General features: G+C 43.0%; 1 protein-coding gene and 1 pseudogene across 2 annotated transcripts in view; one reads left to right on the top strand and one right to left on the bottom strand.

Moving 5' to 3' along the window:
- Positions 1-7,019: 7,019 nt before the first annotated feature.
- The window catches only part of atad1a (ATPase family AAA domain containing 1a), a 49,384-nt gene continuing 31,775 nt past the window's right edge, over positions 7,020-24,628 (top strand). The window contains exons 1-4 of one of the 2 annotated variants that reach the window (XM_061817715.1): positions 7,020-7,431; positions 8,489-8,690; positions 12,831-12,929; positions 14,050-14,170. In XM_061817715.1, the coding sequence (XP_061673699.1) occupies positions 8,520-8,690; positions 12,831-12,929; positions 14,050-14,170 (391 nt within the window). In that variant the 5' untranslated portion in view covers positions 7,020-7,431; positions 8,489-8,519. The other variant, XM_061817716.1, reaches the window with a different exon arrangement.
- LOC133500118 (5S ribosomal RNA) lies at positions 11,627-11,746 on the bottom strand (annotated as a pseudogene).

Here is a 24,628-nt window from a genome sequence, read left to right as displayed (position 1 = left end):
ACAGGAGCTGGGGAGTTCTGATGGGCCACCCTGGAACTGGAGAGGCCTCGGGATGCCTGTGATGGTGATTGTGGCGGTCATGGCTTTGGTCCTTCTCTCCGTCATCCTCTTCGCTCCTGATGGTTCCCAGCCGCTTCATGACCTGGCCTCTGCAGTGGCGACCGCTCCCTGGCCACCTTGTGACTGTGCCATGTTGGCGACCAGTCCACGGGTGCCTCATGGGCAAGGCTCGGCAGTGACTGATCCCTGGTCGTCTCGCACCATGGCGTGGGAGGTCTTCGTCCGGAGCAGTTGCAGGCCTTGGTCTGGTTCCTGCTTCGCTGTTGGGTCCCTCCCCGAGGCCGTCCACCCGAATCGCTCCGTGGGGATCCTGGTGCTTGGTGTCCGGGTCGTCCTCCTGACCTGTCCAGCTGGACGCCTCACGTTTGGTGGCCTGGACGGTTACCAGACAGACTGGGGTTGGGAGGGGGGTGGCCTCCCCCGGACCCCTTTCCACCCGCCCCTGGACTTGTTAATTTTTGTGTGTGTTTCTTTTCTTTAGGCATGTCTGGGAGCCGTGCCTTAGAGCGGGGGTCCTGTCATGGTCCTGCCGGTCCAGCTCTGGCTGTGCGGGTTCCTGCTCGGCCGCGCTGATTGGAAGGCACACACCTGCGCCTCATGCCGGCTGATTGGCCCCAGTGTATATAGGACCATGGGGACGACTGGTATGGCATCAGATCGTTGCAAGTCATGCCCCGTTCCTGCACTCCCGTATCTCTGATCGTCAACCCGCGTGTACCAACCTCCGCCTGTTCTCCGACCGACCCCGTAAGCCTGACTCCTTTGTCACGCCTGCCTTCCCGGATCAATCTCCCATATACCGACTCCTGCGTGCCTGCAGACCTGCTCTCTATGCCCGACGTCCTGACTAAAGCTGCTGCACCTGACTGTCTGCTTGATCCCCGACCTTGGAGCAATAAACGTTTTTCCCGTATTACCTCTGCGTCTCCCGACTCCTGCATTTGGGTCCTACCTCCGTATCGATGGGTCGTGACACTATCTATCTATCTATCTATCTATCTATCTATCTATCTATCTATCTATCTATCTATCTATCTATCTATCTATCTATCTATCTATCTATCTATCTATCTATCTATCTATCTATCTATCTATCTATCTATCTATCTATCTATCTATCTATCTATCTATCTATGTGACACTGAATAGGATAAGCGGTGCGGTGCAGAGTATCTATCTATCTATCTATCTATCTATCTATCTATCTATCTATCTATCTATCTATCTATCTATCTATCTATCTATCTATCTATCTATCTATCTATCTATCTATCTATCTATCTATCTATCTATCTATCTATGTGACACTGAATAGGATAAGCGGTGCGGTGCAGAGAATGGATGGATGGATGGATGGATGGATGCACGGTAGGATGAATGGTTATTATATTGAACTCGTAATAGGTTTTTGCTATCTATGCAATTATTTACATTAAAATGTTGACCACATATAAGCTACTACTATTTTCATAATGTATGACAAAATGGGCGTTGAGGTGAGGCACACCTATGGGCATGCAAACACACAATCACATTCAACAAATTTTCAGAATATTCCCGAAAATTTTCATCTAACTGGCTAACAAGTTTTCTCTTGTCTCATCTGAAATCAGGCTTGTCTGATGCATGAATATAGTAAAGGCCATTTAAAATGCAAAGCCTTCTTACCTATCTGATATGAGAGAAGAGAAGTAGAGAACAAATTCTGACTCCTTTTCAGTATTTTTCCCCTTATGTTGCCAGTGTCTTGGTTACCATGGTGAGGCCCTTGGAGCTAAGGAAACTGCTCAAGCTGTCAGTCGTGGGAAACAGCTGTAATCATCTTTTATTTTCTTGTGAAGTCACAGAATGAATAAAGAGAACAGAGAGCCTCAGCAGCATATGAAATCTCTTTGTCGAGCAGTGGCACATCACACCTTGACATTGGTTCTGTCAGTTGGTAATGGTCCTGCCACATTTAATCAATTTCAATAAATGTCCTAGTTTGACGAAGTATAAAAAAGTATGCTTCTAAAATTTAGAAAAAATTGAGAGTTGGTACACCAGTATAAAATGCAGAACTTTATATTCCAACAAAGTTATCAGCATATGCAGTACCATAAATAGACATTCAAAGTTCCTGGTCCTCGGGCTACTTTTGACCCTTGCATCAATTTCACACGGCCTGTAGGATCAATGACATTATCCCACAAAACGCCATCACCCAAACGTTCACCTAATTCAATGACCAACAGCTTCATATTTAATGATACAGTAGCCTCCTCATTGGTAGTGCTGGCGGGATATGACAGTCAGGTACTAGTTTCAAAGGAGCTCCATGGCTACTAATGGACCTCCCTTGTATTTAAAGTATCATTAACTGTTATCGCTAATTCTGGAAGCTCTGTTTGTTATTGGTTAAATGAAGGCACATTGGCGACGAAGTCGTGGTTGTGTAAATCAGCAAATCTAACTCCAAAAAGTGAAGGTGACTGATGACCAACAACGGTGAAAAGAACACCAATAGAGTGCCTGGATTCAATGACGTCTACAGGAATACTTTTCAAATTCTTATGAGGTGCCTTTTCATCAATGTTATCTATGTTATCCATCCATTTTCTGAGCCGTTTATCCTCACAAGGGTTGTGGTAGTGCTGGAGCCAACTCCAGCTGTCATCGGGCAGGAGGCAGGGTACATCCTGAACTGGGTGCCAACCAATTCCAGGGCACACGGAGACAGACAGTAATCACACTCACAATCACACCAAGGGGCACTTTAGAGTCTCCAATTAATGTTTTATGTTTTTAGGATGTGGGAGGAAGCCAGAGTGCCAGGAGAAAACCCATGCAGGCACAGAGAGAATATGCAAACTCCACACAGGCGGGGCCGGGATTGAACCTGGGTCCTCAGAACTGTGAGGGCAATGCTCTAACTAGTTGCGCCACTGTGCCGCCTTATCTATGTTATATTAGTTTTTATTTTAAGTTTTGACAAAGATGAAAATGTTGTTTCTGGTTGTTAAATCACAAATTTGACTGAGAAATGTGATTTCAGTGTCGGAAATGAGACGTTTAAAGGATTCTGACACAACAGAACTATGTGGACATTTTTTAATTTTATTATTCTTGTTTTCTAGTAAATGAAAATAAATCTGCAAATGAACTTCCACTTTGACCCAGAAAATGGCTCGAGCGCACACCGCCAGCCACTTAGACATTGTAATTACAGAGAATCAAACAGAAAAGATCATGTGCTGCAATATCGGCCGCCCTCCTTAATATTTGGCTGCGTACCCTTTGGCAGCGAAGCCAGCCTCTAAAAGTTTATTGCATCCATCTATCAGCTTTTTACACTTCTCAGACGGTATTATCTCCCACTCTTCCTTTGCATTTTGTACATCCTCTTGAATATTTGGAGGGTTTTTTGCTTCAATGAGAGATTTCAGCACCCCTGAAAGGTTTTCAATTGGATTGAGATCAAGACACATTCCTGACTATCTTTTGCTTTTGGATGTGTCCTTTGTGTCTTGGACCTGCTCGAGAACCCATCACCTTTGCCTGAAACCAAGCCTTCTTAAACTGGGTAACATATTTTGGTCCAAAATCTCTTGAACTTATTTTTAAATTTTATGATACCTGTGATACAGTCAAGGCCTTCACCACCAGATGTTCCAAGGCAACTGTGTAACATTGTGGATCCCTCTCCATACCTAACTTTTGACAGAGTATTCTTTTCCTTAAAGTCTTCATTACACCCTCGTAAATGTACTGTTTCTGCGTATTGCCAGAATGCTAATTTTATGTTTAATTAGTCATTAGAATAGTGTTAGTGTCAGCTGGTGAAGCGTTGGCCTCACAGTTCTGAGGTCCCGGGTTCGACCCTGGACCCACCTGTGTGGAGTTGGCATGTTCTCCCTGTGCCTGTGTGGATTTCCTCCGGGCACTGCGGTTTCCTCCCACGTCCCAAAAACATGCGACTTTAATTGGACACTCTAAATTGCACTTATGTGTGATTGTGAGTGCGGCTGTTTGTCTCGATGTGTCCTGCGATTGGCTGGCAACCAGTTCAGGGTGTACCCCGCCTCCTGCCCGTTGACAGCTGGGATATTCTCCAGCATTCCCCGTGACCCTCGTGAGAATAAGCGGCTGTACAAACTGCAATTTTGCAATGGAAAAAATGTTGCTTCAGTTGATTCATTTCCTTCAGGAGTCCGTATTTAGCATTTGAGCTTCATTGGTGCCAATCATGGTAAGCAGTATTGTATATGGTTTCATGATCATAATGGTCCTCAGAGGGAAATCCTACCAACGGTGTGGCCTATGACAAAAATACGTTTGACACCCTAGACCTTAAGCAACTTAAGTCTGTTTGCCATAGGTGTGTATAGAAGATCCATCCATTTTCCATCCCGCTTATCCTCACTAGGGTCACAGGCATGCTGGAGCCTGTTCCATATCACTGCATGCGAGAGGCTGGGCACACGTTGAACTGATCTCCAGCCAATCTCAGGGCACATATGAATAACAACCATTAGTACTCACATTCATATCTACAGGCAGTTTAGAGTCTTCAATTAACCTATCATGCTTTTTTTTTTTGTATGTGAGAGGAAACCGAAGTACCTGGCAAAGGCACAGGGAGAACATTCAATGAAAGCTCCTTGCCAGATTTTAACCTGGATCCTCAGAACTGTGAGGTTTGCAAACCAGTTTTCCTCCATTCTATCCTGTGTATAAGATGAATGGAAAAATTATAAAATCTATTTAAAAGCAATTTATTACATTTAGGACAAATACATGTAGAGTGTTGTATTTGAGTAAAATGAATTTTCTTCAACTGTTGATAGTTGAATACAACTGTAGAACAGCAGATGAACAGTTAAAAAAAAAAAAAACATTTCATACTAGATCTCTTCGGTTCTCTTGAGTACACACATTTAACAACATTCAAATTGCCACCACTTAAAATTCTCCCTAGGAGATGGAAAAGATAAGTAACCATTGGATGTTACCGACATGCTGGACTGGTCGCCAGCCAATCGAGCAACCATTCACACTCACCCCGATGGACAATTTAGTCTTCAATAAATGTAATATACAGTAAATGTTTTAGGAACATGCAGACTCTACATAATCGGGCCAGAACTGAGAGTGAAACACGAAACCTCAGAAATCTAAGCGCTATATGCTAACTACGCACCCACCATGCGTCCTTGAAAAATGAAATACATAAATCCATCCATTTTCATCGCTGCTTATCCTCACAAGGGTCACGGGGAGTGCTGGAGCCAATCCCAGCTGTCATTAGGCAGGAAGTGGGGTACACCCTGAACTGGTTGCCAGCCAATCGCAGGGCACATAGAGACAAACAGCCGCACTCACAATCACACCTAGGGGCAATTTAGAGTGTACAATTAATGTGTTATGTTTTTAGAATGTGGGAGGAAACCGGAGTGCGCGGAGGAAACCCATGCAGGCATGAGGAGAACATGCAAATTCCACACAGGTGGGTCTGGGATTGAACCTGGGACCTCAAAAGTGTGAGGCCAACACTTTATCAGATGACCCACCGTGCTGCCTACATAAATCCTTAATCCATAATAATGTACATCAACAGGTATTGTGATATACAGCTACATTACAACCAGCTACCAGTCTGGGTCACTGAAAAGAAAAGGTTTAGAATGGGAATGTTTTCAGCAATTGTATATAGCAATAAAACTTGATAGCCCTGTCTGCAGATTTTTAAAATATGTTTTATTTTTAATCTACCCACGTTAGGGTTGAAGTTTAGGAATGGGGCAAGGTGTTGTGGTAATGGGGAACCCCAGCTGCACTTTACAAACACTTAAGACAGAACTTTTCAGCCCAGACCCATCAACACGGTGGTGCCTTTTGACTATCTCCTGGGGCCCACCACAGCTGTATATCAGCGATTAAGGCTTTATGTGAAGCATTTTGAGGACTAGAAGTGTATGAAACAGCATGTGTATGTGCCACTTTCTTCAGCAAGTCCGGACTTTCAGTTCCCAAAAGCTTTAAGATCAGACTGTGTGTGAATGTGAGTTTATGACTACTTTGAGCTATAAAAATAGACATAATGATCTCTTACCTTATTGAATTGTATTGGAAAAACAAAACAAAAATAACTAATGCAAATAAATTCAAGTCAGTCTTTATTCCACTGTTCTATGAGTTAATTATCCTCTTAAAGGATAATAAGCAGTGAACGTGCGGATTCTACTACTTCTCCTGTGGAAAGCTAATATCCATCCATCCATCCATCCATCCATCCATTCATTGCTAAGCCGCTTATCCTCACAAGGGTTGCGGGAGTGCTGGACCCTATCCCAGCTGTCATTAGGCAGGAAGTGGGGTACACCCTGAACTGGTTGCCAGCCAATCGCAGGGCACATAGAGACAAACAGCCGCACTCACAATCACACCTAGGGGCAATTTAGAGTTTCCAATTAATGTTGCATGTTTTTTGGGATGTGGGAGAAAACCGGAGTGCCCGGAGGAAACCCACGCAGGCAAGGGGAGAACGTGCAAAGTCCACACAGCGAGGGCTGGCAATGAACCCGGGTCCTCAGAACTGTGAGGCCAACACTTTCCAGCTGGCCCACTGTGCCGCCCATATATATATATATATATATATGTATATATATATATATATATATATATATGTGTGTGTGTGTGTTTTCTGCCTCAGTTTAGTGAACAATTGTAAATAGTGACTTTTTAAATTTTTAATTATTTTCTTCTCATTGTGCTTCTCATATTTTCCTTATGAAATCCGAAATGACAGGGCCATCTGGATACAGGCAGTTACAGTATTTCCCCATTTAAAGCACAATCGAGGATATTTAACAATCACTTTGACCCATGTGCGATAAATTGCACCTGAGGGAAGCCCATTTGTTAGCTCATTATCGCTCAGGCTGTTCAATAGACGGGATTATTCATTATCACGCAACAAAGGAAATGAGTAAAATCCAAACATAGATGAATCTTTAACATTTGTACAACAGCATGGACCAGTTGAACTTAAAAGATGATTAAATCCTCTGTTTGTTTGTCCACAAAACTACAAAATGACGTGCTATGATATGCGAATACAACTGATGCTAAGTGTTTCTTTGTTTGTTATTACTTATCATACTATATAATCGACAGCGGCTGTAGCTCTCAATACGTGCATCTCTGCATCGTTGAAATTGAGTTTCGCTGTCTCTTGTGCTGACAGGTGGAGCTTTTAAACATCTGTGCGTCTTCTGCCACCCAGTGGCGGCTTTTTGTCCAACAAAAGGAAAGGGCGGGGAGGAAAAAGAAATGTGGACCGGAACAATCTAATGCTTATGTTTCTACCCGATTTAACATCCACGATGCACCGTAAGTACCTATCTTTTTACATCGTCTAATCGTGTTTGGTAAGATGATGTCTTTCAATTTTTCGTTTCAGTGTTGCATAAAAAAATGTTAAACTATGTTCATCTCGCAATCATAGCGATGACCCATATTACCAAACAACAAGCGTTGGTTTTGAACAGCTGCTTCCTTTAAAATTTCACGTTGTACCCAGTGGTGAACAGGAATTTATATATATATAGCTGTCTGAAGCTAATGTACAGACTTCATGTTTGATTGATGTTATGAAATTTGACGGGTCACAGGAGATAGGAATCTAGTTTATGTATGTATATGTTTATGTATAAATTACTATGTACATGATATAAAGGTATATTCTTTGTGTGAAAAATAGAACACTGTCAAAAGCTTTGTTTGGTTGAGTATTTCAGTCAAAAATGTCAAACTCCTATAAATGTGATGATATAGCTTACAGCAAAAAAAACAAAATGTTTTTGTATTATACGCATTTGGCAGGAATTTCCTTTCTGAAAAGTATTTTCATGAGTGATAAATAAATCTATACTGCACGTGATTCCTGAGATAAATTAGATTTCTGCCATATTCTTATGTATTGAGACAAACCCTGTTTTATGCATGTGATATGTATTATGTGTGTATCTGCCACCAAATGGCTACCAATTTTAGGATCATCCGCTTTGATGGTATTCAATGTTAAATGACCTAAATTGTGTTTTCTTAAAGTGTCACAATGATGTATTAAAACATTAAATTGTGAGCTTCACCGATCTGATGGGTTCTAAATGCGAAAATGCAAGCCGTACTCCAGACATGTATGATATGCAAGCTGTATGACACTACAGTGATTCCAAATCAATGTGCAGTGATAGGTATACTGTGTGCCGCGGGATATTATTTCGCTCCAACTAATCCTATCAATGCCAACGACTTATAGTGATAGGCAGACACAATTAATGTTCTTCTATTAAATGACAAAAGGTTTACAACTCATGTGTAGCTACTTACTACTCTCACATTATTTTGTGCATTTTTCTTTTGTGTTGACCTATGTCCTTTTCAGTAAACCAATGGGTTGACATCAGCCAGCTGAGATGCTGAACGACCTTCCCCGAGAGGCTCTACTTCGGCCGTTGACCAGAACTGAGGTGGTCAGCTTGTTGTTGAGGCTGACTATCTTTGGAGCAGCCACATACTACAGCATAAAATGGGTTTTGGAAGCTATGGACCCGACAGCAAAACAGAAAAGCCAAGCCAAGAAAAGGGTATTTTTCTACTTCTTCTTTTCCTTTCAGCTTATCCCATTAGGGGTCGCCACAGCGTGTCATCTTTTTCCATCTAAGCCTATCTCATGCATCTTCCTCTCTAACACCCACTGTCCTCATGTCCTCCCTCACAACATCCATAAACCTTTGGTTTGGTCTTCCTCTCACTCTTTTGCCTGGGAGCTCCATCCTCAGCATCCTTCTACCAATATACTCACTATCTCGTCTCTGAACATGTCCAAACCATCGAAGTCTGCTCTTTCTAACCTCGTCTCCAAAACATCCAACTTTGGCTGTCCCTTTAATGAGCTCATTTCTAATCCTATCCAAGATGTTCACTCCAAGCAAAAACTTCAGAGTCTTCATTTCTGCTACCTCCAGTTCTGCTTCCTGTTGTCTCTTCAGTGCCACTGTCTCCAATCCGTACATCATGGCCGGCCTCACCACTGTTTTATGAACTTTGCCCTTCATCCATCCTAGTGGAGACTCTTCTTTCACATAGAACATCAGACACCTTCCGCCAACTGTTCCACCCCACTTGGACCAGTTTTTTTCACTCTCTTACCACACTCACCATTGCTCTGTATTGTTGACCCCAAGTGTTAGAAGTCGTCCACCCTTGCTATCTCTTCTCCCTGGAGCTTCACTCTTCCTCCTCCGCCCCTCTCATTCATGAAGATATATTCTGTTTTACTTCGGCTAATCTTCATTCCTCTCATTTTCAGTGCGTGCCTATATCTGTCTAATTGTTCCTCCGCCTGCTCCCTGGTTTCACTGGAGGTCACAATATCTGCGAACATCATAGTCAAAGGGGATTCCAGTCTAACCTCATATGTCAGCCAATCCATTACTACTTCAAACAGAATGGGGCTCTTCGCAGATCCCTGATGCAGTCTCCCCTCCACCTTAAATTGTTCTGACACACGTATGGCACATTGCACCGCTGTTCTGCTGCCCTCATACATGTCCTGTACTATTCTAACATATTTCTCCACCAAACCAGACTTGCGCATGCATTACCACAGTTCCTCTCTTGGTACTCTGTCATAAGCTTTTTCTAGGTCTACAAAGACACAGTTTAGCTTCTTCTGACCTTCTCTGTACTTTTCCACAAGCATCCTCAAGGCAAATAATGCATCTGTGGTACTCTTTCTAGGCATGAAACTAGACTGTTGGTCGCAGATACTTACTTCTGTCCTGAGTCTAGCTTCCACTACTCTTTCACATAACTTCATTGTGTTGCTCATCATCTTTATTCCTTTATAGTTTCCACAGCTCTTAACATCGCCGTTGTTCTTAAAAATGGGGACTAGAACACTTTTCCTCCATTCTTCTGGCATCTTCTCTCCTTCTAGTATTCTATTGAATAAGTTGGTCAAAAACTCCACAGCCACCTCTCCAAATTCCTTCCATACCTCCACTGATATGTCATCAGGACCAACTGTCTTCACATTTTTCATTCTGTTCTCTGCCTTTCTAACTTACTAATCATTACCACTTCCTGGTCATTCATGCTTGCCTCTTTTTCTCTACCTTCTCTCCTATTTTCTTCATTCATTAACTTCTCAAAGTACTCTTTCCATCTACTTATCACACTACTGGCACCAGTCAACATATTTCCATTGCTATCCTTAATCACCCTTACTTACTGCACATCCTTCCCATTTCCATCCATCTTTTTGGCCAACCTGTAGAGATCCTTTTCTCCTTCTTTCGTATTGAACCTGGAGTACATGTCATCATATGCCTCTTGTTTAGCCTTCGCCACCTCTACCTTTGCCCTACAGCGCATCTCAATGTATTCTTTACGTCTCTCCTCAGTCCTCTCTGTGTCCCACTTCTTCTTCGCTAATCTCTTTCCTTGGATGACTTCCTGTATTTTAGGGTTCCATCACCCAAGACACCCCAAGTACTGACCTGCCTGCCTCGCTGAATACCTCAGCAGTCGTATTCCAATGCTATACTTATCCATCACTTCTTCATCACCCCTGTTTCCTTCACCAACATGTCTACTGAAATCTCCACCAATCACAACTCTCTCTCTGTCTGGGATGTTCAGGACCACTTTGTCTAGTTTCTTCCAGAATTTGTCTTTCAACTCGCGGTCACGTCCTACCTGTGGGGCATAGCCGCAAAACCCTTTATACATATCACCCTCAATTTCAAGTTTCATCATCATCTCTCGATCTAATGCTCTTTTCACCTCCAAGACATTCTTAGCCAGCTCTTCCTTTAAAATAACCTCTACTCCTTTTCTCTTCCCATCTACTCCATGGTAAAATGATTTAAACCCTGCTCCTAAGCTTCTAGCCTTACTCCCTTTCCACTTGCTCTCTTGTATGTTCAATATGTCAACCTTTCTCCTAATCATCATGTCAACTAAGTCTTGAGCTTTTCCTGTCATAGTCCCACCATTCAAAGTCCCTACACACAGTTGTAGGGTCTGTGCATTCCTCTTCTTCTGCCGACTAAGCCGCTTTCCTCCTCTTTTTTTGTCTTCGACCTACATTATCTGATTTTCTACCTACGCCTTGCAGATTAACAGTGCCGGGGGTGGGCGTAGTTAGCCCGGGACTCGTTTGATGGACGCTCATATATGTTTGGCACAGTTTTATGCCGGATGCCCTTCCTGGCTCAACCTTCTTCATTTATCCGGGCTTGGCCTACAGGTTGCACAGGAATTGTGCCCCCCTTCAAGCTGCAGATAGTCAAAACAACCAATCCAAGAAACAAATTCAGCACATAAGACAGACGATTCAAATAATACTCAAATAAAATCAATCAAATAAACATAGTCAGCACATCTTCTTTTCCTTTTGGCTTGTCCCATCATGGGTCGCCACAGCGCGTCATCTTTGATGCACGCATATGTTTGGCACAGTTTTATGCCGGATGCCCTTCCTGATGCAACCCCTTTGTATTTAACTGGGGGGAGAAGCTTACAGCACCTGGTATTCCCAGGCGGTCTCCCATCCAAGTACTAACCGGGGGCGAAACCTGCTTAGCTTCCAAGGTCTAACGAGATAGGGCGTTCTGAGTGTAGCATGGCCGTAAGCACACAGTCAGCACATAAGGTACAAAAATCACGTAGTACCTGTGTAAAAATATAAAAGATGTGGCGATTTAAAGGATATGTGGATAGAAGAGATTCAAACCACAATGTCTCTCACTCTAGTAGTTTAAGGTTGAGTCCACTTTCGATGTTTCTTCAACATCAATGATTTGATCACAAACACGTCCCGTTGTTAGCAGGCTAAACTAAGGTAGACGAGGCCGAGAAGCAAGTTAAACTTGACGTTTCCACTTGTCCAACTTCTTATGAGTTCTCACGGTCCCCCTTGTATACGAAACGTAGGTTTTGCAGGTCGTGTAGGTTTTAGCGTTTGATGTTTTCCTCCTCAGTAAATATTTGATTACAGACACGTCTGGTTGTTAGCGAGCTAGGCTAGGCTAGCTTAGGCCGAGCAGCTTGAACATGAACGATACGGCTCCAATTTGGGTACTAAGATGTAGTAAGATAAGACTTGTTAAATTTTCTCTAATTCCTCACAGCCCTCATTGTACAAGTTATTTAAGTTACTCACCTTCGATGTTTCTTCAGCAGCACAGTTTGATCACAAACACGTCTCGTTGTTAGCCACCTTAGCTAAGGTCGTCTGGGCCTATAAGCAAGTTTAAGTTGACGTTTCCACTTACCCAACTTCCTAATAAGTACTCCGGTCCTCGTTGTATGTGATACGTAGGTCTTGCAGGTCGTGTAAGTACTAGCATTTGATGTATACCTCCTCGGAAAATATTTGATCACAAACACATCTTAATGTTAGCGAGCTAGGCTAGGATAGGCCACGCAGCTTCAAATCGAACGAATACAGCTCCAATTTCGGGTACTAAGATTACACAGATGATGATTTTAGTCCACTGAAGTCGTCACCAGGGGCGTCCCACATCGAATATTTAAAACATTTGGTCCAAATTCGGCAGGATTTATTTATTGTACTATCTTGTTGGTCGGAGCCTCCTCAATTTGTTGTCACCAGTTCGGGAACCAGAAGCAGAAGAGTATTTTTCTCCAAGTCTTCAATTTCAAACCGAAGTATGATACTTTAAATGCCCAATATTGAGTTGCCCTTATGATTTCAGGCAGAGCAGCTAATGAAGAGGATTGGTGTTGAGGGCGTCAAACTTACTGAGTATGAGATGAACATTGCATCGCAACTAGTGGATCCAAATACAATGAAGGTAATGGTTATCCAGTCTTTCCTTTTTATTCGCATTGGTTAAATTCCTTACAGGCCCACAAATAACAAAAATCGAGAGTATTGGATGCAATATTAATACACACATGTTACACTGTCAGCATACCAGCACATGTTTGAGCATGTATGTAGGCTACAATATGATAGCACTCATGAGGCAGTGAGGAACTATGGAGGTACTTAGTGGCGCACCAGCATGCTGGGAGCATAACAATAGCTTTAAAAGTGCATGTTTTGTGTCAGTTATTTTGTGAGTCATTCTTTTATTTGTTTTAATATTTGTTAGTTATGCTATTCTGTTTGCTGTGTTGTGATAATTTTAGTTTTGATGTGATACTGTGAGTGTGTACAACATTGTCAGTAATGACCTGCCTACACAGGAAGTGTGTGGGGCGATTGTAAACTTCTGTTACAGATGTGGAATGTAAATGTTCCTCACTGCCTTGTGAGCACCATCATATGTTAGCTTCCATACAAACCAAAACCCTTTCTGGCATGCATGCTGACAGTGTAACCAGTGTGTTTAAGTCTACTTTGTTGGACAAGTCATGCAAGAACAATTGCAAATATTGGAAGTCATTGTGTATATATGGAGCACCACATTGTAAGGTGCTATTTCTAACGTGGCGCCTTGTCTATTTACAAAAAAGTTCAAGACTTTTATGATCATAAAAATACATGAAAATACAATAAATTTAAAAAAAACTTGGAGACCAAAATTCACAAATATGTGGGGCTGCGAATGGTGAACCGCGAATGGGCAAGAACTCACTGCCCTCCCTATAAGTCCATAACATCAGAGTGAAGACTGATGCTATGATCACTAATCATAAGATTTGCAGCAGCTGTATCTATATGTTTTGCTCTTTAATGGAAATGTCTGTACATTGTAATAGAAATATTGACTGAAAATATTTGTCATCATCTTTGTTTTTGTTTGCACTGTTGGTGAACTTCACAATGTAATAATGTTTGATTTTTCTAATATTCTGCCCCACTTTTGAACAAAATAAATTAAACGAAAAGACAGTTTTACTATATACGCTAATGCTAATGCCCAGAGACGAATATTTACCTTTTAACTGGACCTTGTCTTGCTGCAGGTATCCTGGAGAGATATAGCAGGTCTTGATGAGATAATAAATGAACTACAAGACACAGTCATTCTCCCCTTTCAGAAAAGACACCTTTTGGCTGGATCCAAACTGTTTCAGCCACCTAAAGGTAACGCTATTATGTTGTAAACAGCATGGCAGTGGGAAACCATTGCAAAATCTTCTCACTATTATGACCAAAGATCCATCCATTTTCTGGGCCGCTTATTTCACAAGGTCATGGGAGTGCTGGAGCCAATCCCAGCTGTTATTGGGCAGGTTGCGGCGTACACCTTGAACTGGTTGCCAGCCAATCGCAGGGCACATGGAAACAGATAATATTCACACTCACAATCAGACCTAGGGGCAATTTAGAATTAATGCACGTTTTTGGGATGTGGGAGGCAACCAGAGTGCCTGGAGAAAACCCGTGCAGGTACGGGGAGGACATCCAAATGGCACACAGGCAGGACCTGGAGTTGAACCCTGGTCTTCAGAACTGTGAGGCTAACGCTCTTCAGCTTATCCACCGTTCCAATTGACAAAAGATCTTGTTTTTATATTTATTTGTGGTAATTTAATACCCATAAATAATTTTGTTGAAGGCTATTTCGCAATGTAACCTAGAGGCGCACATATACTGTTGGTGCAGAGCAGATGTATAAGATATTTTTGGGAAAGGAAGATCCCTTTGCAAGTCCAGTTCTGTCAGGTTTGTTTGTGTGTTGTTTCAGCTTAGTAGACTTTCCATTTCTACCACTTAAAGTCCATGTGCTATTGTTTTCATTTTTCAACTTTTCTCACTTCCCTCATGTACAAAACTTAACAAGAAGAATTTTAAAGATTTATAAAGAGTATATATAATATAAGTTCAGAGTTATACTGCAGGTCTTAGCGCCTATTTCTATTTTTTATTCCAACAGTACCATGAATAAGTATTTGTATTTTCGTGACCATATGGTACATCGTATTAAAAGGTGCAGTCTCAATTGTGGGTGCAATTTCAGTATTGCACACATACATTAGACACATCGTTTTATTGGGTGCAGGTATGGTGGCACTCACGAGACAGTGAGGCACAGTTGTTCACTTAATTTTGTAAGCAGAAGGACAAGCGTACACTTTTTTTTTTTTCCCCCACTACGACCGCTGCAAGCAAGTCACCAGCCAACATGGCATCCTCACCTACCACCACACCACGTTACACTAAACCAAAATCATTACAGCACAGCAAACAGAACATCACAACCAGCAGACGAAAAAAAAAAAAAAAACCGATGAGCAAAGAAATAATTCACACAATACAATAACTTAAAACACTATTTACATACATGTGCTCGAGCCATCGCCTTTTTGTACTGGAGGGGTTTGGGGATGATCCTCGGAGCTAAGTTGTCTGGGGCTTCATGCCCCTGGTAGGGTCACCCATGCCTAAAAGGTCCCAGGTGAGGGATCAGACAAAGTACGACTCCAAAACCCCTATGACGAGTCCAAAAATTGAATCTTGGTTTCCCTTGCCCGGACGTGGGTCACTGGGGCAAGTGTGTCCACATGTCCACCTGGCATCAGGACACCCTAGGTCACAGCTCAATGATCAACTTGTGACTGCATGTCTTAGACACTTGGGCGAAGAGAGGGGCGGAGCTGTCAACTGATCATTACCTGGTGGAGAGTTTTCTCCAATGGTGGGGGAAGATGCCGATCCGCCTTGGGAGTCCCAAATGTATTGTGAGGGTCTGCTGGAAATGGTTGGTATATTCTTCTGTCAGAAGTAATTTCAACTCCCACCTCCAAAATAACTTTGCTCACGTCCAGTGTAGGCGGGGGACATTGAGTTCGAGTGGATGATGTTCCGCACCTCCATTGCTGTGGCTGTAATGTAGACGGTACCTGTCATGGCGGCAACCCACGAACACGTTGGTAGACACCAACAGTGAGAGAAGCTCTCAAGCTGAAGAAGGAGTCCTATTGGGCATTTTTAGCCTGTGGGAGTCCCGAGGCAGCTGATAGGTACCAGCTGGCCAAGCGAAATGCAGCTTCGGTGGTAACAGAGGCAAAAACCCAGGCAAAAGACGAGTTCAGTGGGGCCATAGAGAACGACTTTAAGATGGCTTTGAGGAAATTCTGGTCCACCGTCTGGCGTCTCAGGAGGGGGAAGCAGTGCACCGTCAACACTGTGTATAGTGGGGATGGGGCACTGCTGACCTCAACTCTGGATGTTGTGAGTCGGTGGAGAGAATACTTCCAAGACCTCCTCAATTCCACCAACACGCCTTCCCAAGAGCAAGGTGAGTCTGGGTTCTCTGAGGCGGGCTCTTCTGTCTCTGTGGTTGAGGTCACGGAGGTGGTTAAAAAGCTCGTGGGTGGTAGGGTCCCGGGGGTGGATGAGATTCACCCGGATTTCCTCAAGGCTCTGGATGTTCTGGGCGTGTCATGGTTGACGCGCCTCTGCAACATCGCGTGGACATCGGGGACACTGCCTCTGGATTGGCAGACTGGGGTGGTAGTCACCATTTTTAAGAAGGGTAACCAGAGGCTGTGTTTCAACTATAAGGGCATCACACTCCACAGCCTCCCTGGTAAGGTTAATTCAGGGGTACCAGAGAGGAGGGTCCGTCGGTAAGTCATATCTCAAATTCAGGAGGCACAATGAGGTTTTCGTCCTGGCCGTGGAACAGTGGACCAGCTCTACACCCTCGGCAGGATCCTCGAGGGTGCCAGGGAGTTCGGCCAACCATCTGCATCTGTGCTCTTTGCAGATGATGTGGTTTTGTTGGCTTCATCAAGCCGTGGTCTCCAGCTCTCACTGGAGCGGTTCAAACCGAGTGTGAAGCAGCTGGGATGAGAATCAGCACCTCCAAATCTGAGACCATGGTCCTCAGTTGGAAAAGGGGTGGGGTGCCCTCTCCGGGTCGGGGATGAGATCCTGCCCCAAGTGGAGGAGTTCAAGTACCTTGGGGTCTTGTTCACAAGTGAGGGAAGACTGGAGCGGGAGATTGACAGACAGATCGGTGCAGCGTCTGCAGTGATGCGGACTTTGTATCGGTCCATTGTGGTAAAGAGTGAGCTAAATCGAAAGGCGGAGCTCGCAATTTACCAGTGTGTTTACATTCCTACCCTCACCTATGGGCACGAGCTGTGGGTCGTGACCGAAAGACCGCAGGGGGCACCCTTAGAGATAGGGTGAGAAGCTCGGTCATCCGGGAGGGGCTCAGTGTCCAGCTGCTGCTCCTCCACATTGAGAGGAGCCAGATGAAGTTGTTGGGGCATCTGATTTGGATGCCTCCCGGACGCCTCCCTCGTGAGGTGTTCCGAGCATGTCCCACCAGCAAGGAACGTTCAGAAAGGTCGTTCCCAGGAACGACCCAGGACACGCTGGAGAGACTATATCTCTCGGTTGGCTTGGGAACGCCTCAGGATTCCTCCAGAAGAGCTGGAAGAAGTGGCTGGGGAAAGGGAATTCTGGGTATCCCTGCTGAAGCTACTCCCCCTGCTATCCGACCCAGAAAAGCCGTAGAAAATGGATAGATACATACATGTTTAGCACCACAAAGCATATAGCTGTCTAGGTAGATAGCGAACACTATCTTGAAACATACGGTACCTTGCATCCACTCAGTTTAAAAACCTATCAGGAGCAAAGTTCGGTTGTACGTTACGTTAGTGTTTAACAATATTAACAGGGAGTTTGGTTGTACATTATTGAAGTATTTAGCAATGTATTTACTCATGTTAATTTTTTATTAATCCTCATCCACAAATCCCTCAAAGTCTTAATCTTCTGTGTCCGAAATGAACAGTTGGGCAAGTTCTCCATCAAACAAACCAGGTTCTCTCTCATCTTTGCCATTGTCAGTCTCGTTGCCGTGCGGCTCTGCAGATATGGTGCCAGTTTTTTCGAACGGTGGAAGCAGACATCCTAGCCCAAGCATTCACAATCCATTCACAAATTGTGGAGTAACTCGCCCCGCGCTGCCTCCCAGTCTTAAGAAAGATGTCTTCGACATCTGTCATTCATTGCTCCCACACTGCTCCCACCTTCACTTTGTACACCTTGTTCACATTGATGTTAAGTGGTTTAAGTTGCTTCGTCAAGCCTTCAGGAATAATAGAAATCTCTGAGTTAATTTGTTGCGCTTGTTTTTTTACATCAGTTGTCTGTTCCTTAATCAATAATCCATTGCTCTTCGCCGTTGCCATTTTCGGGGGTCATTAGCTAAAACAATGTTTTTTAGCACAAAACGCATACCGGCATTATACACCTTGGGGGGGCGTCCCTTGAGCGTCCTCTCCCATGCACCCTGTAACGTCCACGTGGTGTCCTCTCACATATAAGCGTTTCTTCTATATAAGCAGCATGTCGGCAGGAAAGTCTCCCAGTCAGTTTAAGATTTTGGATGTCGGCGCATGCATAAGGCACTCCATATTATAAGGCACCCCTGTCCATTTTGGAGAAAATGTAAGACTTTTCAGCGCAGCTTATTGTAGTGGCATTACGTTGTATAGTTTTATAACCATCTCAAATGTGTATATTTTTTGGAACTGAAAAACCTAAATACTAGACAAATATAACCCAAGTGAATTTAAAATCCTGTTTTTAAATGGATGTTTCATTTATTAAGGAAAAAAAATGAAACTAACTAGGAGGCCTACACTTTTTTAGGTGTCCTAAATTCCCTTAGTGGTCTCGCGGAGGGATCATTGCTGTTCTCTTGGGGGTAATCTTTGGAGGCCGCCCACTGCTGAGAAGGTTCATCACTTTTCCATAATTTCTCCATTTTCGGTTGATGGCTCTCCTTATGGTTTACTGGAATCTTCAGACTTAAAAAAGGCTTTGAAACCATTTCCAGACTAATGTCAATTACTTCATTACTTAATTGTTCTGGAAATTCTTTGGATCGTGTCTTTTTTTTGCAGCTCTTTATCTTTTGTCCAACTTGATTTTGTCAGGACAGATTCTGTTTGATTACTTGATTAAACAAGCCAAGAGGTGAAAAGAGAGAGCCCCACAACATCCGGACCCTCTAGGAACTCCAGCCGAATCTCATCCACCCCCGGAGCCTTTCCACCAAGGAGCTTTTTAAATTCCTCAGTAACCTCAACTCCAGACATAGAAGAGCCCGGCTCAGAGAACCCAGACTCTTCTTCCTCATGGGAAGGCATGTTGGTGCAATTTAGGAGGTCTTCACAGTATTCTCCCCATTGACTCACAACGTCCCGAGTTGAGGTCAGCAGCGCACCATCCTCACTGTACACAGTGTTGACTGTCCAGTGCTTCCTTCTCCTGAGACACTTAGTACATATTGCCTTTATAATTAAGCAAAGATTCCTAAGGCTCTTTAAATAGCTGCTGTTAAGCCTCTTTGAAAAAAACAGACCACTGGTCGCTTCTGTGTTGCAAAGCTATTGAGCCATCTCTAATCTCCCTTTCATTGCCAAGATTGTTGATTAGTTATTTTTAATCAACTCAGGAAATTCTTGAATTTAAATTGACTTTTTTGGCAAATTTCAATGAAGTTTCCGAACGTATCACAATAAAGAACCTGCCCTTATCAAAGTGCTAAATGATATAAGATTGAATACTGACACAGGAAAGGTGCCCATTTTGGTCTTGTTGGATCTCGAAGCAGCTTTTGATACCGTAGGTCACAATATACTGCTAAACATGTTGGAAATGTGGGTAGGACTTAAATAGCTAAGGTCCTACCCAGAGGACAGGAGCTACTTTATAACCATTGGAAGTGCTTAATCTCAACAAATGGCAAATACATACAGTGAAGAACGTAAGTATTTGAACACCCTGCTATATTGCAAGTTCTCCCACTTAGAAATTATGGAGGGGTCTGAAATTTTCATCGTAGGTGCATGTCCACTGTGAGAAAGATCATCTAAAAAGAAAAATCCAGAAATCACAATGTATGATTTTTTTTTTTTTTAACAATTTGTGTGATACAGCTGCAAAAGGGTACTTGAACACCTGTCTATCTGCTACAATTCTGACCCTCAAAGACCTGTTAGTTCGCTTTTAAAAGTCCACCTCCACTCCATGTATTATCCTGAATCAGATGGACCTGTGTGAGGTTGTTAGTTGCATAAAGACACCTGTCCATCCCATACAATCAGTAAGACTCAAACTTGTTGCATGGCCAAGACCAAAGAGCTGTCCAAAGACACCAGAGACAAAATTGTCCAAATCCACACAGCTAGAAATGGCTACAGAGAAATTGCCAAGGAGCTTGATGAAAAAAGGTCCACTGTTGAAGCAATAATTAGAAAATGGAAGAAGCTCAAGATGACAGTCAATCTCAATTGGAGTGGAGCCCCATGCAAGATATCACCTCATGGGGTCTCAATGATCCTTAGAAAGGTGAGGAATCAGCGCAGGACTATACAGACTATATAGGACTTGGTCAATGACCTGAAAAGAGCTGGGACCATCATTTCCAAGGTGACTATTGATAATACACTAAGACGTCATGGTTTGAAATCATGCATGGCACGCAGGGTTCCCCTGCTTAAACCAGCATATGTCAAGGCCCGTCTTAAGTTTGCCAATGACCATTTGGATGATACAGAGGAATCATGGGAGAAGGTTTTGTGGTCAGGTGAGACCAAAATGGAACTTTTTGGTCATAATTCCACTAACCGTGTTTGGAGGAAAACGAATGATGATTTCCATCCCTCGAACACCATCCCTACTGTGAAGCATGGGGGTGGTAGCATCATGCTTTGGGGGTGTTTTTCTGAACGCGGGACGGGACGACTGCACTGTGCTAAGTAGAGGATGACCAAGGCCATGTATTGTGAGATTTTTGGGAACAACCTCCTTCCCTCAGTCAGAGCATTGAAGATGGGTCGTGGCTAGGTCTTTTTAACTTGACAATGACCCGAAGCACACAGCCAGGAAAATCAAGGAGTGGCTCCGTAAGAAGCATCTCAAGGTTCTAGCATGGCCAAGCCTGTCTCCAGACTTAAACGCAATCTTTGGAGGGAGCTGTAAGGCCGTGTTTCTCAGCGACACCCCAGGAACCTGTCTGATGTAGAGATCAGTGTGGAGGAGTGGGACAAAATCCCTCTTGCAGTGTGTGTAAACCTGGTGAACAACTCCAGGAAATGTTTGACCTCTGTAATTGCCAACAAAGGCTACTGTTCCAAATATTAACATTGGTTTTGTCAGGTGTTAAAATACTCATTTGGAGATGTATCACACAAATAAATTATTTTAAAAAATCTTACATTGTGATTTCTGGATTTTTCTTTTTAGATAATCTCTCTCACAGTGAACATGCACCTACGATGAAAATTTCAGACCCCTCCATGATTTTTAAGTGGAAGAACTTGCAATATAGCAGGGTGTTCAAATCCTTATTTTTTTCACTGTACGGGGTCCCTCAAAGGTCAGTTCTTGGTGCACTCCTGTTTACCCTGTATATGCTACCCTTGGGTCAAATTTTCCAGAACTTTAGTTTAGACTATCACTGGTATGCAGATGACACACAGTTATATGTTGCTGTGTCTCCAGATGATGAAGTTTAATTGAGGTTTTGTAGCAATGTCGTCTTCTTCTTTTCCTTTTGGGTTGTCCCGTTAGGGGTCGCCACAGCGTGTCATCTGAGATGAATGCATATTTGTTTGGCACAGTTTTTGGGCATTTAGCTAATATGCTGCACAAAAATGGAATAAGTTGCCAACAGAGGTGAGGTCATTCCCAAGTGTGTTTTCAAATTAATGTGTTTTGGGGTACTTCAAATTTTCAGTCTTGCACTGAAAGCTGTTTTAATTGTACTTTTTCAAATATTTTTATGTATTTTAATGCTTTTAATCATGTAGAACGCATTGAGTTACATTGTGTATGAAATGCGCTATACAAATGAATTTGCTTTGCTTTGCTCAATTGTGGCCATACCGCTAATGTACTGTATTTAGACCATATTTATTTGTCCATGCTTTCACTGCATTTTATATTTATAGAGGGTGTTTTTTAATTTGTTGTGGGTGTATCTACGCTAAAAATTGCTGTATTATGATATTGTCAGGAAGTATTCAATTTGCGCGTTTTAAAATGGCAGATAAGTGACTTATACAATACTGCTTACCATTATTGGTAGCCCTATATTTTTCTCCAAAGCCTATATATCTTCAGAAATTAATAGAAATGTACCAACCTAATCTTGTTTGGGTCATTTGATTGTAAGTCCAAAGTAATTTAACAAAGAAATTTTTGGGGTTTTATTTCAATTTAGATGTTTTTTTTTCCAAAGAAAAAAAACTGAAGACGGCATATACAGCAATATTGGCACCCTTCCTTGAATTACCACCATTGATGGGTGTTGAATTCAAATATCCATGTTAACGTGGAATATATCCAATGAGTGAGTTTCAACATTGGGTCACACCCCCTTGGGCAACAATGACAGCCTCCAATTTTTTATTTTTTTTGTATCTGTCAAAAACCTATTTGCCCTTCTCAGGTGGCATTTTCTCCCACTCTTCCTTTCCAATTTGTGTAAGCTCTTGAACATTTGATGGGATTTTTTCCTCAATGGTAGATTTCATTCCCCCTGGTCCCTTTCCCCCCAAAGATTTTCAATTGCACTGAGATCAGGAATCATTGCTGACCATTTTAAAGCAGTCAATTTTGTTCATTTATAAACATTGGTATGTGCTTTTAGATGTGATCTTCACCGCAAACCAAGTTTTATTACACTAGGTAAGAAATTTTGCTCAATTTTGTCAAGATAATAATAGGGAAAAGGAAGACAACAAAAGACAAAGCACTAGCGCTAAACAAGATGAGGAAAATAAATAATTATATTGCTAGGACTATGACACAATAGATATTAGAGTACCCATTAGTTTGGGGCACTAGTGTTACACCTTGTGAAGGAAGCACAAGACTGGACAGGAAAATGACAGAAGGGAAAGGATGCAGAACTAGGGTCGTGAACTCGGCTGCTTAACTGAAATGTGGTAGAATTGGCTATGTCAAATATAAATGTCAATAGGACCAGTATTTGAGTGAAGGGATACTTAAGAAATGTCCATATTCATCTTTTTCTTCTTTTCCTTTCGACTTGTCCCGTTAGGGGTCACCACAGCGTGTCATCTTTTTCCATTTTAGCCTATCTCTTGCATCTTCCTCTCTAACCCCAACTGCCCTCATGTCTTCTCTCACCACATCCATAAACCTTCTCTTTGGTCTTCCTCTCGCCCTTTTGCCTGGCAGCTCCATCCTCAGCACCCTACCACCAATATACTCACTCTCTCGCCTCTGAACATGTCCAAACCATCGAAGTCTGCTCTCTCGAACCTTGTCAGCAAAACATTCAACTTTGGCTGTCCCTCTTAATGAGCTCATTTCTAATCCTATCCAACCTGCTCACTCCGAGGGAGAACCTCAACATGTTCATTTCTGCCACCTCCAGTTCTGCTTCCTGTTGTTTCTTCAGTGCCACCGTCTCTAATCTGTACATCATGGCCAGCCCACCACTGTTTTGTAAACTTTGCCCTTCATCCTAGCAGAGACTCTTCTGTCACATAACACACCAGACACCTTTCGCCAGCTGTTCCAACCTGCTTGGACCCGTTTCTTCACTTCCTTACCACACTCATCATTGCTCTGGATTGTTGACCCTAAATATTTGAAGTCGTCCACCCTCGCTATCTCTTTTCCCTGTAGCCTCACTCTTCCCCCTCCACTTTTCTCATTCACGCACATATATTCTGTTTTACTTCGGCTAATCTTCATTCCTCTCCTTTCCAGTGCATGTCTCCATCTTTCTAATTGTTCCTCTGCATGCTCCCTGCTTTCACTGCATATCACAATATCATCTGCGAACATCATGATCCAAGGGGATTCCAGTCTAACCTCATCTGTCAGCTTATCCATTAACACCGTAAACAGGAAGGGGCTCAGAGCTGATCCCTGATGCAGTCCCACCTCCACCTTAAATTCCTCTGTCACACTCTTTTGCCTGGCAGCTCCATCCTCACCACCCTTCTACCAATATACTCAATCTCTCACCTCTGAACATGCCCAAACCATCAAAGTCTGCTCTCTCGAACCTTTTCTCCAAAACATCCAACTTTGGCCGTTCTCTAATGAGCTCATTTGTAATCCTATCCAACCTGAACCTCAACATCTTCATCTCTACCACCTCCAGCTCTGCTTCCTGTTGTCTCTTCAGTGCCACCATCTCTAATCTGTACATCATGGCCAGCCTCACCACTGTTTTATGAACTTTGCCCTTCATCCATTCATTCCTCTCCTTTCCAGTGCATGTCTCCATCTTTCTAATTGTTCCTCCGCCTGCTCCCTGTCCATATTCATAAGTTACTATATTTGTCACAAAGAGTGAGTAGCCCCATACCTAATGAATAAATCCTTGGTTTCTGTGTCTGCAAACTGTTTCCAATGTACAATACCAGAAATATCCTGTAATTGCTGTGCCTACACTGTGGGGGCTGAGGACCCCCCACCACCCAATTGAGATGCGTGGTCAGGCCTAGGACTCTATCCAAGAGCAGCCGGGGGTACGGGGCACCTCCCACACTAAAGGATCCAGGGCGGCCTGAAAATAGGCCAATA

This window comes from Syngnathoides biaculeatus, chromosome 4, assembly GCF_019802595.1.
Source record: "Syngnathoides biaculeatus isolate LvHL_M chromosome 4, ASM1980259v1, whole genome shotgun sequence".
NCBI lineage: Eukaryota > Metazoa > Chordata > Actinopteri > Syngnathiformes > Syngnathidae > Syngnathoides > Syngnathoides biaculeatus.
The sequence above is the reverse complement of the archived record's forward strand: the minus strand, read 5'-3'. Positions and strand labels throughout refer to the sequence as shown.